This window comes from Centruroides sculpturatus, unplaced genomic scaffold, assembly GCF_000671375.1.
Source record: "Centruroides sculpturatus isolate CEXI.00-Female unplaced genomic scaffold, Cexi_2.0 scaffold632, whole genome shotgun sequence".
NCBI classification, from domain to species: Eukaryota; Metazoa; Arthropoda; class Arachnida; order Scorpiones; family Buthidae; genus Centruroides; species Centruroides sculpturatus.
Window position 1 is genome coordinate 135,081 of NW_019384887.1, and position 15,095 is coordinate 150,175.

At 28.8% G+C, this 15,095-nt stretch overlaps 1 protein-coding gene across 1 annotated transcript in view; it reads right to left on the minus strand.

Moving 5' to 3' along the window:
* Nucleotides 1–13,875, minus strand: part of LOC111631135 (lysine-specific histone demethylase 1B-like) — a 48,848-nt gene extending 34,973 nt beyond the window's left edge. The window contains exons 1-2 of the mRNA XM_023375336.1: nucleotides 12,997–13,875; nucleotides 2,457–2,708 (exon numbers count right to left, since the gene is read on the minus strand). Of these exons, the coding sequence (XP_023231104.1) occupies nucleotides 2,457–2,704 (248 nt within the window). The 5' untranslated portion in view covers nucleotides 2,705–2,708; nucleotides 12,997–13,875. The remainder of the gene's footprint in view (nucleotides 1–2,456; nucleotides 2,709–12,996) is intronic.
* Between the last annotated feature and the right edge of the window lie 1,220 nt (nucleotides 13,876–15,095).

The following is a 15,095-nucleotide window of genomic DNA, read 5'->3' on the forward strand; positions in this document are numbered from 1 at the left end:
TGGGGTTGGTCAGATAATTGAAAAGTCAGATAACCGAAAAGCATGAAAAAATCCATTATTAGTGTAGTACAGTATATTATTATATCCCATATAATTAGTATATTAGTATATCGCTATTAACCTACTTTGCGTTGAATTTTCATCGATGTTAAGCCTAACAAAATTTTTTTAAAATAATAATCGTCGCTATTGTATCGTTAAAAATTAGAAAATTAAACCTCGTTTAAATACTGGCTCCCTTTCATGGTCGAATGAGTGTTGCCAGCTAAAACACGTAAAAATAATATTAAAGTAGCCAAGCTATAGCCAAATATTGTAGCGCCACATTACTAGCGGACATTTGAAATTTGCCGACTAGGACGGTTGATTAACCAAGGTGTCGGTTAATCGAGGGTCAGATAATCGAGGCTCTACTGTAATGTTTAATTCTATAGTTATTTCTAGTTACATTAATCAATGTTAAGTTATTTTGTTCATAGTCTCTCTAAAATATGTAATCAACCAATTATTATATTACTTTATATCTAATTATGATTATTCAAATATAAAGTGGCAACTCCCAAAATAAATTAATAGTAAATTTTAAAATGAAATTATATAATCAAAAACAGATCATCATCTAATAATTTTAGTAATTATTTTTTTTATAAATAACTACACACACATGTATATTTTTAATAACATTCCATGTATATTAAAAATATACATGGAATGTTCAGAAATGGATTTCAAATGCACATCCCAACTGCATAGGCACTGGTGGTTGGCTACCATCTGTCAGTTGTTATCATAGAGATCAAGCAGCACATATAAGTTTTCATCCTTTTGTTTAAGGTTTGCAGTCTTGTGTTGAAATGTCTGCTAAAGCTAAACTTCTACTAATTGTGAGACACACTAACTAATCAAACTTCTGAATGACAAAAATGTTCTGCAGGACCAAAAATCATAGACAGATTTATAATGTTTAAGGAGCTGATATAATGAGTGATGGACAGATGATGGTGCAGACTTTTCAAACAGACTACATGAAGATGGAAGAAGTCACCAATTTTTCATCACTGATACTCTCATACAGTTGGTGAATGAAAAAATTCAAACAAACAGAAGATTCACCATATCAAAGTTGAGTGCAGAATTTCCCTAATTTCTCATTCATGACCACATGAAATCATCTGTGTAGATCTGAAATACTGCAAACTTTGTTCCAGTGAGTGTCTAAATATTTCATAGACAAGCAAAAAATAATGAATAACAGTAGCACTCACATTTTTGGACCAGTATGCCAAAAATGGCAGTCATTGGACCACATTATGACATATAATGAAACTTTTGAATTACATACTCAACATCAGACACTAATCAGCAATAATGAAGTGAAACATACTGACTTGCCTAAAAAAAAGAAAATAATGCTGATACTTTCTACCAAGATGCTTTTGTGCACAATTTTTTGGGACAAGAGGAAAGTTTTGTTCAGAGTTACTGCCCCAAGAAGTAACAATAAACATTGAAGGTTATTATGATATCCTGAAAAAATTATGAAGGGCTATTCATAGCCCTCCATAATTTTTTCATGGATATCATAATAACCTTCATGGATATTATAAACAAAAGACATGGCCTACTGAGTTCTGGAGTGATTTTTTCACAATAATATATGGCTACAATCCACTTGTAGCAATTACTGAAAAAAATTCAAATGGGAAATCTTAGATTGGAATTATATGATGAATGTTCAATCACCCACCCATCATCATCATTTGGTATTTGGATTTAAAGATTTTTTTGAGGACAACAATTCAGGAGCTACAGACAACTGTAAAAGATTGGTGGGAGACTTCATTGATGCAGATTTGCAAAAGCTTATCTGTCATTATGACAAATGCTTGAACCATCAAAAATACAATAGCTGTAACTATGCTATCACTAGTGAATTATTGCAATTTTGTGGCTGTGTTTGAATTTAGTTTTTTTTGTGTTGCTATTGGAGATGAGCTGTTTAGTTTAAAGTATTAAGGCATTTTTTGAAATTTTCTGTACTGTACTCCTAAAAAAGGTAGTGTAAAATCATTTGTTTGGTATATCCATAGGAGTTTAATGTGAGTTAAACTAATAATATTTACTATTATTTTGGGACTGAAGACAATTTTTTCCAGATGCTCAAAATCCTAGTAACTATTGGTTATAAATCTATGTCCTCTTATAAGACTTTTTTCTAACTACAGAATGAAAATAATTACATAATTAAAAAAAATAAAAAGAAGAAAAATGCATTTTTGAAAAGAAAATATAAAAAACCATTGATTATTTTTATTAATCAAATTACTAAAGTTATTCATAAAAATAATTTTATATTAACAAAAGTTACTTTTATAAAAATATTTAAAAGATAAATTGGCAGTTTATAACAGGAAAGATGAATGTTTTTTCATTTTCTTAAGTTAAATCAGCCTTACCTGTCAGTTGCAGATGCAAAACAAATGGGAATTGTAGCTGCACAACCTGATTTTTCACATCGACGATGAATTTTTGTCTGAACTTGGGGTTTGTTGTCATAGTCTAGTGATTTACGTTTAATCATTCGATTTGATGTTCTTTTTGAAGAACTTATATTTTGTTCTAAATTATTTGATACATCACTTTTTCTTTTTTTTGTATCCCATTTTACTTGTATTTCTTGTTTATATTTAGTACTCTTAGGCATATTTCTAAAAAACAAAAATTATCATCATTAATTAACACATATTTACTACACTTAAAAAGAACTATAATATATTGCATAAATTCAATAAAATAATAATGATAAATTGCCAGAACCAGATATAAAATCTTTGCATAATAATTCCACTGTATATCACTTCCTCCCAAGAATCAGTTGAAAACATGACACTAACTGATATGTAGCTTAGAAAGTTCCATCTCAAACATTAAATAGAATACATTAAACAATTAAACAATTTAATATTTTTCTATTTCATTTCATATAGATGTAATTATAAAATAAGTAAAATGGAAAATATTATTTGTAATGTTCATTAATAAAATAGATTTTTGATAATATTTCTGAAAAGGGATAATCATTTTTTCAAACTGTAGGAAAAAAAATGAATTTTTAATATATATAAACTATCAAGAAATTCAAAACTAAGTTTTTTAGAATTTATCTTTGAGGATATGGTGTTTTTATGTTTTCATCAGATTTTATTTAAATTTCTTTTTTTCTATGCAGTTGTATCTCAAAGTTTGGGTGCTGTGATATTCTTTCACCCCAAAAATGTGAGAACCCAGACTAAATAATGAAAAGATACTTCTAAAAAAGGGGAAACAATGCCAAGATGTAGCTAATGTATGACCTGAGAGAGTTTTTCCTTTCACTTTTTCAGCATTGGGAATGACACCTTTCCTGTGAACTTTTGACCTCCCTGAGATATGATGCCGTTTTAAATACCAACAAATGACCAATTCAAGTCAGTCATTGTCCATTCCTCAAACAGTCTAGTCATGCCTGAATCTCACCTACTTCACTAACGAATACTTTGCCCATGGATATGGATATTTTTATGGATATTTTCATCCACTGTTATGCATTTCAAGAATGGACTATAGTGACAAGAACTTTCTATAAATGACCAGTCAATGAAATGATCGAGTCAACATATGATACTCCTGTCAACAAGCATCAGACCCTTAGAAACTCCCCTACAAGGTATTTAACAACTTGCAGTTTATTGTGAACTCTCTCTCTCTCTCATTCAGGGCTTCTAAAACTCTAACGACTCAGTATAATTGTCAGTGTAAAATTCTATATGTTTATTAAATGGGTATTTGTTTTGTTTAATTTGTATCAGAGTGCTTTTCTTCCACCACGCTGTCTCTTAGACCTCCTCCATCTTGAATCCAACCATCTACTCACATGACTGCTCTTGTGACCTAACAATAACATAAACAAACAGCCCTAGCAGCTGTGCAGTGTCTTCCATGTTGATGTAGTCATCGCTGATGCAATGTCAATCTTTGGTCAAGTGGTGAAGAAGTATAGGGGGCACTTCGCACATTATCACAAAAATGTCCAATTACTGTGAAATACATTTTTTTAATAATATTTTGTTTCATTATATATAGTAAAAATTTGATTGGAACAGGTATTACTTGCTTAATGCAATTTTGCTTAACATGAAAAATTAATTGCAGCAATCCCTTTACATGCACAGTAGTTTTTATTTACATGACTTTACCAGCTATCTTTACTTAACATAGATACCATATTTTGATTAATGTGATTTTGATATATGCAGTAGGCTTGAGAGATGTGCATTAATTAAGGGATACCTGTATTTATGTGATAAGTAGAAATCAAGAGATCATTTATGATAATGATAAAAAATTATTTTTACTTGTGATATAATGTAATCCCCATCTAATATTCTAGAGAAATTCACAAAAAATATTTTAATTAAAACATAAATTAAGCTAAAATTTAGTTTCAAACAAGTTAAATATTTATACTATCAAGATATACAAAAATCAGACAATATTGAATACACATTTAATGTAATTTATACAATTTTTATTTAATAAATGTAAATGACATTTCATTTACATTTATTGGCAGAAAATTAAAGTTTTATATATACTTTTTTGATCAAATGTTAAAAAAATCATAATATAAATCTCTCTCTAGCTCACCCAGGCGGATATCTGACATGGGAGACTCACCACAGCCCTGGCCACGTATGTCAAATCCCGAAGCCGAAGCGCAATTCGAAAAAGCTACTGTTATCATCAACACACCCCACCAAGAGTATCTCAGGTGGCTAGAGGCCACAGCTATCTACAGTGTCAACCGGCTAACCACGTACGTTAACCGGAAGGAAGAGCTGACTCTGTCTCTGGCCTGGCAATCACTGTTAGATGCCAACCCAGCACTTCCTCCCCCACCACATGACCGCGCATGTCAGAAAGGACCCACTCCGTCAGAATTGACACCCGATCCCAACAAATAGAATACACTCCATCCAAGGAATTCCAGTCAACCTGAAGAAGAGCAGAGAGATTGCTTGAAAATGTTTGTCAACAGCAATATACAGTATATATGCGTTGCGCTCCGGTTACAGGTTCCGAATAGTGTAGTGTAGTATACATTATGATATAAACAAAGAGAAAAATTCTACTTTATATTTTATAAACTTTACTCCAGTACTTATAATCTCTGTACTGGCAAATTAATCACCACTGTATAACCTAAACACTATCTATCCTACAGTATCCTCTTATATTTTTATCAAGTAACACTTTCCAGCCAGCTGAAATTGTAATATTTTGTCTATAATTTACTGCCTTCCCACGCTCTGTAGCCTTATGAATGTACCATGCTTAAGTATGCATGTATTAAGTAAATAGAAGCATGGCACATTCATAGGCTACAGAGACAGACATCTGTAATTTTCCAGTATTTCTTCTATATTGTAAATTGATATTTTCATTTTGAATCTTCATGTTTGGCTTACAGTTTATATAAATAAATTCTAATTAAAATTTTGAATACATATATGTTCTCTTGAACATAATACAGAAAACAAATAAACTAGGTTTCTGTTTGTTAATATACTATTTACAGTATATCCAAATCCATATGATTATATTGTTGCATTGAATTCCCTAGATATATACACTCATGTGCAAAACTTAAGGATAATGTGGTGTAAGGTATTTATGATAGGAAAAACAAGGAGAATTTTCCATACATGGATTGCATGTTGCATTGCAAATGGTATCAAACTGCAAACAGTGTGAGAAAAGGTACAGAGTGGGCAACATGGACGACAATTGAGAATAGTGTGAAAATCAGAAAATGTACCTATGTGTTAGTCCAGGAAACAAGGTGCAGCACAGGGACATTAATAGTGTGTGTGTGTGTGTGTGTGTGTGTGTGTGTGTGTGATCACCTCGCACTGCAAAACATGCACCACAATGTGAACGCATGCTGAGAACAAGGTTATCAAGAAGTGGCTGGGGTATGGCTTCCCATTCTTGGACCAGTGCTTCCCTAAGCTTGGGAATGGACCTTGGAGCCATTTGATGAGGTCATGCTTGGCAATCTGCCTGCCAAGCATGACCCATGCATGCTCTATTGCGTTCAAGTCTGGCAAGCAACTAGGCCAATCAAATCATCTGATATCTTCTGTTTCAAGGTACTCATCCACTATGCCTGCCTGATGGGGATGAGCATTATCATCCATCAGAATGAAATCACTGCCCACAGCACCTTGAAAAAGACAAACATATTGGTCCAGGATGGCATCACAATACACTGCACCTGTGATCGAACCCTGTGGGAAGACATGTAGGGGAGTGCGAGACCCCAGGATGATGCCACCCCACATCATGACTCTCCACCTCTATACTGGTCCAGTTCAGTAAAGTTCTCTCCAGATGAAGATACGTTGTGAATCACTGCTGAGACTAAATTTTACTTTTACCTGGATTCATCTGTAAAAAAGACATGACTCCATTGCTCCTGGGTCCATGTGTGATGTTCCCTGGAACAATTCAAACGAGCTCTTCTTTGCACTTGGTTTAATGGAATGCATCTTGCTGGTCTTCTGATATACAGGTGTTCCTCAGCTAACCATCTTTACACTGTAAACATTGAAATGTTGGTCCCTGTAGTAGCTGCAAGATCTCTAGTGAGATCCGACGCAGTGCTGTGTCTATTGCGTCTGGCTGTTAGGCGTAAGTAATGGTCCTCTTGGCCAGTGGTATATCTTAGACAGCCTCCGCCACACCTCCGAGTGACGTTTTCACTCTGCTGAAATTGTCACAAAACCCTTGAGATGACACTTTGGGGGACACTCAATGCATGTGACACTTCCACTTGTCACATGCATTCCATTTGGGTCTGACCTCTTCCAGTCGTCTGACTATTCGTTCACGCATAAAATCATCCAAATGGTGTGTCTGTGCCATTCTCCTACATGTGCACTACCAGTATGGCCACCAACACTGTGGTGTGTGTTCAATCTGTGATGCAACGAACACAACTATTAGTGTGTTGAAAGTGCGTGTGGCACATATCTGACTATAACGAGTGTTTAAAGTGCCACCAAGTGGTAGATTTGTGAATCAAGTGTGACACACAGTCAAGGACTCAAACTAGGAAACACTACATGCACTTACCACTGTTTCCCAACATGTTTTATGTGTAAATGCACATTATCCTTAAGTTTTGCACATGAGTGTATATACATATCCTTGGTGCACAAGAATAGTGACACAACTCAAAAAAATAATTCTTTCAGAACAGTCATTTAAAAGTTTCTCTTATTTCTGCAAGGCTTTGTCATGATCTTGGATTTTTAAAATTTTCAAATCTTTATTTCCAAAAAAGATTGAAAATTTTAAGATTTTCAATATCACAACAAAGCCTTGCAGAAATAAAAAAAACCTTTAAATGGCTGTTCTGGAAGAACTATTTTTTTGAGTTGTGTCACTATTCTTGTGCACCAACGATATATGTTATGTCAAATAATTTTATAAACTGAACTTTAAATTTCTGTTTGTATTAATGTTAAGCATTAATTGTTAAATAATTATTTAAACTTTCACAAAATAATTGTATATGTATTAACTTTTTCCTAAGAAATAAAATTTTAATTCAATGCAGTGTTCATTTCCTGTATATAATAAAATATTTAAGAGATAAACCAAATACAATATTTAAATATACACTGATAAGCCACAATAAAAATTTTAAAAATTTAAATTTAACTTTAATATTTTAAACATTTTTTTACAGAATTTTATATATTTGTAAGTATAATTAATTTTTTTCTTCTTTATCATTTTTATTTTTTATTAATACACTTGCTTTTTTTTGGACTCACTTAAAAAACTTTAGAACAAATAAATTTTGAATCTTTTGTTTTCTGATTTCCAAATTAAAAGTTTATGTACTTTTTAAAATTTATTCAATTTTGATATTGATTTTAGTTTGTCAACAAAGTTATACTGCTTCAAAAATATCAGACAATTAAAATACTTTTCATTTTTAAAAGATTGTTTATTAGTTTAAAATACAAAATTGTTTCTTTGTGATGAAAGTCATAAGAGAACAACACAAAGACCTACCTATTTAGAAATGTCAGCAAAAGTATGTCAGATAATTCATGCCCTTGATTTATTTTGATAGAATTCTAAGATCTTGTATTCTACCACTAAATCATAAAAATTCTATACTTTTGGACCTTAGCCTTAAATGCGTACCTATAAATTGTACACATATTAACAAGCTTTAATAGTTTGCGTTGTAAATTTTTCAATTTTTGCAGTGAAACTTATCTAATGGATAAGAAGTAATGATTAGTGACTAATTAGTTAGAAATATCAGGAACTCTAATAAATTTTTCAGATTTAATTGAAGCATAGACAAAGCACAAAAATTCTGTCTGTTTGTGCATGATATTCATTTGAATGGAATTTTCTTCTACAGTCAGTGACAGAAGGAAATCCATTTTTTAACAATTCCCAATTATTTTTAGTAGAAATAGAAATTGTGAGTTTATGATCAGTAAAATAGTTCAAAATATGTTGTTCTGTTTAATGAAAATTCATATTACAAAATTTCAATGTAACAATAATTAATCTCTGTCTAAAATTTAATTTAATATTCTAAAATCTTACCATAACAAAAAAACGTATTCCCTAATTGATGCTTATCATTATATTTTGGTGAAATTCAAGTGACTTTGGATTATTATAATTTTCTCAGGAAGAACTGATGGGTATATGAGCGTTATTTATCTGCTATTTTCTTTAATTGTTACTTATTAAACAAATTTTAAAAAGTTAAGATTAAGAAATTAATTGTACATCTAATTAAAATCATTTATATTGTTTTTACTTTTTTGATAATGGATACTTTTTTGCAGTCTGGAAATCCATTATAATTTTCTTTATAAGAATTAATGGAAATAAAATCTTATACAGTAAATCCTGGTTAACTTGAGCCTGACTGGATAACTCAGTCACACATACTTGAAGCCATTTTCTTTCAATAGCATAACATCTTAACCAAGTTCCAAGGAATTCAAGTTAACTAGTTTTGTAAAGCAAACTGGTTAACTTGAATTCCTTGAAACTTTTTAACCTGAGTTGGCCCTTAGGTTATTTCATTTTAGTGTCTTTAAGGGGTGAAAAAAAGATTGTGAATACAAATATACTCCCTTGGGTTTCATTGTCTTGAAAAAGGGTTGAGTGCATGTAGTTAATAATAATTAGAAAAAAAATTACTTTTTAACTGGAAAAGAACAATCTAATACAGTGTTTCTCAACGGGGACAATATCGCCCCCATATGGGAGTTTTTCCATGTTCAGGGGCGATTAGCAACAATTTATATTTTGGGGGCAAAAAACAATTTTCTGGGAGATATAGTAAAACATTATATTAAGAATAATTAGATATTTTATTCATTATATCGTACAATAATTAAACAAATAACATTATACTAGTCACTAGTCTATTCAATGCAGTATGAATTCAGCGTTAACCTTGTCCTTCAGCATCGGAATTTTGTAGTGAAGGGGGCAATACTATGTAACGTTTTTATTGAAGGGGGTGACGATTCGTTAGAAGTTGAGAAACACTGATCTAATACATCAAAAGTTACAAATCAAAACTATCTAACTATTACATTCAGCTTAATTTTATTATAACTTTGCATGTATCTAGCTTATAAATTACCATTCATTAGTTGGAAAAATAGTTTAAAAAAAATTTTTTTTATTGAAAAATTATGTGAGAAAAATCTGGTTAAATTGCATTATCCTATAAACTAAAATAAAAGAATTGGTTTCATTAATTTCTTAACTGCAAAATATTTACAAAAATTATTCTGAATTATTACATAAACAATTAAAATTAGTAAAACAAGCACGCTATATTCTGCAAAAGGATTTTATAATTCATATCAGTTGAGAACAGAGAGAGACTACAATCTTATTACATTACCTGAGATTTTCTGAGAAAATTCTTTATATAACAAACATTTTCAATCTATTACCATAGGCAATCTTCAGGTTTTGAACTAAATTTAAGAAATTATTCCAAAAATAGAACATTCTGTTTTGAATTTTTTCATTTAAACTATTATAAATACAAATTTAAAATTGCACGAATTAAATAAATGGATTATGAAAAATATAAACTTAACAAAACAAAAATTAAGAAAGTATAACATAAAAAGTAAAGTCAAAGTTGATTGTAGGAGACACATTACTCAAGGGTTTTTCTCCCCTAATCTTTTTTCTATGACATATTTCCAAGCTAAAGGTAATTGCATTTGCATCCCTAGCATTCAGGCATTGTTCTTTAATCTTGCTCTTGTATATCTATTTTTTCCATATCTGTAGCAATGGATGGAGAGAGTATTATTTTAAAAATGTTTGCTTTATCCCACTTTATAATTGAGCCTTCCATATCCATTAGTATGGATACAAAAGCTTGATTAAAAAAGAAATAGGTTAAAATTTTCAACATTTGTTTAAAAATTTTCTTTCAGCAAACCTCAGGTGACATAATAAGATTGTAGGATTTTGTAATGTTCAATTGAATAGTTGTGAATATTGTAAGTTCCATAAATTCATTTTTTTAAATTATTAAAAATGATCTTATGTTATTAAAATATTTTTTATTTATAACTGTGCACAATTTATAATTTTATGAGCATATTCTGTTTCCTTACAAAATTTACATTAATTCTGAAATTATTGATACATTTTACATAAAACTATTAGTTTCTCAGACAGGAAATATACCAATATAAATATCAAATCTATAATATAATTTCAAAATATTAATCAATCTTTAAATTAATCGTGACACTTACATTTTCAGTTTTACCATAGAATTATATAATTTCTAAAACATTTTTACTATTATTCCTACAATACAGGAAAATTATTATTTAATAAGTTATGATGGCAAAATGTTTTCTGAAGAGACAAAGGGAAAAATAATACTTCTGCTGATGTTATAAATTTTTAATAAATATTTTTAAATTAACAAGTGATGATTCTGCTTGAAACAATTCAAGTTAATATTTAAACATCCTCAGGCTTGAGTTTTACTTTTATGACATTCAAGCCTGAGAAAGTTCACCTTGATTATTAAAATAATACTCATCCTGAAACCAACTTAATATCCTTCAATTAAAATATTAATTAAAAATTTGTAATATCAATAGTGTTAGAAATTTTTTTTTTTACAGCAATCACTATCCAATATGCTTCCAGGTTGTTTTATATTTGAGACAAGTGTTTTGGATATTTAGTTTAAAAATGATTGATATATTTATGCTAAATAATTGTCAAATATCTACTTATGGTATATAAAATAAAAGTTATGTATAGTATTTATTACAAACTGCTGATAAACAAAAAAAAATTATATGACTGCTAAAATGAGCTAGTAGGAGAAAAATCCTATATCTTCCTTTCACTCAATATTCAGCTTGCTTATTGCAGTAAATTATTTCTTGGATCAGTTTGAACCATCACCATCAACTGATGCATATTATATCGCCTGCTGAGAACATTAGTCACATAACTCCAAAAATGCTGTTTTGAGATAATTGTTTTTAGAATTTTTGTTGAAATTTCAATCTTTCATTCCTACTTAATTATTTGAGTTATCCGATTCACTTTTTTCTTTGTAGTTAGAACACCTTCAGGTAACATGGATAATTTTTTTCTCTTTTAAGTTCATATCTAATTTTTGTTACTTTATTTTTTATTTTAGTTATCTCACTAATGCATTAAAATTTGAATAAGTTTTAAAGATTTTGTAAAATATACTGACATGACACACACATTTTACTGATCATGAATCTCACAGTGCAGTAACTCAAAACTAACAATTTCAAAATTATGTTGCTAATGTTCTCAGGAGTAGAATTATTCAAAATAAAGTCACATAAATGCACCATCAACTAAAAATTGTAAAGAGAATTAAATATTACCCATTGAAGTTATATGATAGACTATATATCAATCAGAATTTTTTAATGTTTTATTCTGCAACTTTTTTAAAAATCAAAATAACTAATAAATATAAATAAATATCATACTTAATTATAATTTTTTTTAATTTTGAAAATACTTTTTATATAATTACATCTTTGATAAAATGCACAAGTTTTAGAAATTGCAGTATTTAATAATAAACATATTTATCATGCAAGTATAATAAAAAGTATATAAAATATATATAATTTTTGATAAATTTATTTTCTCAAATGTAAACAAGCATATGAAATGATCAATTAATTAACAATCAGATTAAAATATATCTTCATCAAATAAATGATACGTAGACTTGTTACAAATTTTAATGATCTTTTTAAGTTTTAATATAATATCCTTTTATCTGTAATTTGATTGTTATCAATTAATCTGATATTTTGCAAGCATTTGCTATTAAATTAATTTCTTTTTTTTTAGTAATAATTTAAATTTCCAACATAATAAATTTTTCTTAATTAGTTTATAATTTAAAAACAAAATTAATTAAAGATATTTATATAGAAATATATACTCAAAGATATTTTCTACATTGTCAAAGATCCAGAGAGAAAATTTTAAACAAAGAATGAGAGAGGCTCTATGCCAAAAAACAGTGTTTGACAATTTCCAGAAAATTAAGTTTTTAAAACTGAAAATTAAAATTAAAAGTAAAAATTCTTATAAAAAACTACCTGTACAACAAATTTATTTCATTTGTTCAATTAGTTTAAAAAATAAAACATTCATTTTATTTTTAAAACTAATTAATTGTGCCAATAATTTAAAAAAAAAATGAGTATATTCTAACAAGTAAAATAATAGTTCACCAATAATCACGTGTAGATTTCTTCAAGATGACAATAAATTGTACATTACAAATTGACATATTCTAAAGAAAAAAGTATGAAAAGTGAATATGAAGCATTTCTTTGTGTATACCTGATAACGTCAATTTTCAGGGTAGTAGACTATATTAAATAATAAAACGGTTTGAATAGTTTGTCCTACTTAGACTGTTGAGTCACTTTAACTGAGGCTATGGTAACAGTTCTTTTGTTGCTAAAATGGGGTCCACAAGGATTCACAATTGCAACTAACACATTTTTCTATTACTGTATTTTACATAAAAGCGTTACTTTATATTCTTAAATTTTGCATTTCTGATTACAAACATTATAACGTCTTAAACCATGATTTCAGATATTTTATTTAATAATAAATATCAAAAAAAATGTTCAATCTTGAACACGTAAAAGTGCTCCTCTAGAGGGCATTACGGTGCATTTCATGGCCATTAATAAAGATACATACATTCCGTTTACTTCGACTCTCGGTAGTCGTCCAACGAATACGGCTAATTTTATCTGATTGGACAGAAATATTTAATCCATGTTTATCGTCCATATAAGCTATTAAATCGTCTTAACTAAATTTAGAAATTATTTCGTAAATTCAGTAATAGAACACCGCTAGAGGTCGTTGGAATCGTTCATTGGAAACGTTTTTGAATAACAGCTGTTTGTGTTTATATGTCCTGTTCCTATTAACTGATATTATAGTTTATTATGTGGAAAAAATGCACTTCTAGCAATAACAATGATCCTCATATACAGTATTTTTGAATGTGGTATCTTCTTCGTAGAGGTAATCGACAAACTGATCCTCCCCCAAAAAATACATCAATTTAAATACAAAATAATTGAATTTCTCTTATATTTTGTGGTGAAAATTTAGTACGAAATAGAAAAATTTAAAGTTAAAAATTGGTTTTCTAGCAATTTTCTTTTAATGTACAGTATATATTGATATTCTTGCACGTTTTTATGGCTTATGAAACCATATAACTAGTAATTATGTGGTATATGTTTATATATAGTTTGATGTATGTTTAGAATTTAAATATAATGTTTTCTTAAGAACAAGAATAATTTGTCAAAGTCTTTTTGCAAATTTAAATTGCCTTTTCATGATTATTTTATTTTATAAACGTTCAAGTGTGATAAAATGTTTATAGAATAATTTATAGAATTTTAATATTATAAATTGTCAGTTTTTTTAAGATTATCTATGTTTCTTTATTCTTATCTATTAAAAGAAACAAAAGCCTTTTAATAATCTATTGATTGATGATGATCTTTACAGATATAGACTCTGAACATGAATCGTTTCTAATTTTTCAAACATTAATTAGAATTACATCTTGATTGTCCTCACATTCAAAAATCTTGATTGTAACATCACATTCAAAAATGATGTAAAAACATCACATCAACTTAACAAAAGTTGATGTTTAGAGCATATTTCTCTCAAGATTTTTATCAACTGAAAAATATCAAGATTATTAAATTCTTTTGCTCTAAGGATGACTTCTTTTATTGAATATGAACAAGTGAAATTTCACTTGTTCATATTCAATTAAATTTTTTAATTATCTATTTTAGAATATAGGGGCGAGTAGTCCAAATCACACCACTTTCCACAAAATCATATGTAAAACCTTTAACAACAATTATTCTGTCATATAGATACATATTTGTTCTACCATATATTCATATATATACTATATATATATCATATATTCATATATATATATATATATGAATGTGTGAATAAACAAATTGTATGAAGTGAAAAAAGTCTATCTTTAGACTTTTTTCACTTCATACAATTTGTTTATTTTTATGTAAAGTTCTGCAAATGCCACTTTGGCAACTATTCTCTTAAATTACATTAGAGGTTTCCCAAATACTCATATTTGAAGCACAGAGATGGGTTTTAAATCTGTTAACTGTATTTCAATTACTGTTACAAGTAATTAAATAATTTGTATTACTCACTAACAATTTTTTTTTTTTTATTTATTGATTTGAGTAATGAAAACTACAAAACAATAAAAATTGAAATTATGTATTGGAAGTAAGAATAAACAAATTTTTACCAGCAATTTTTATTTTTGTTTGTTAAATGAGGTTTATCAATAGAACTTGTTATACTGGTGAAGTTTCTGATTTGCAATGAGAGGAAATCCTAATAAGTCT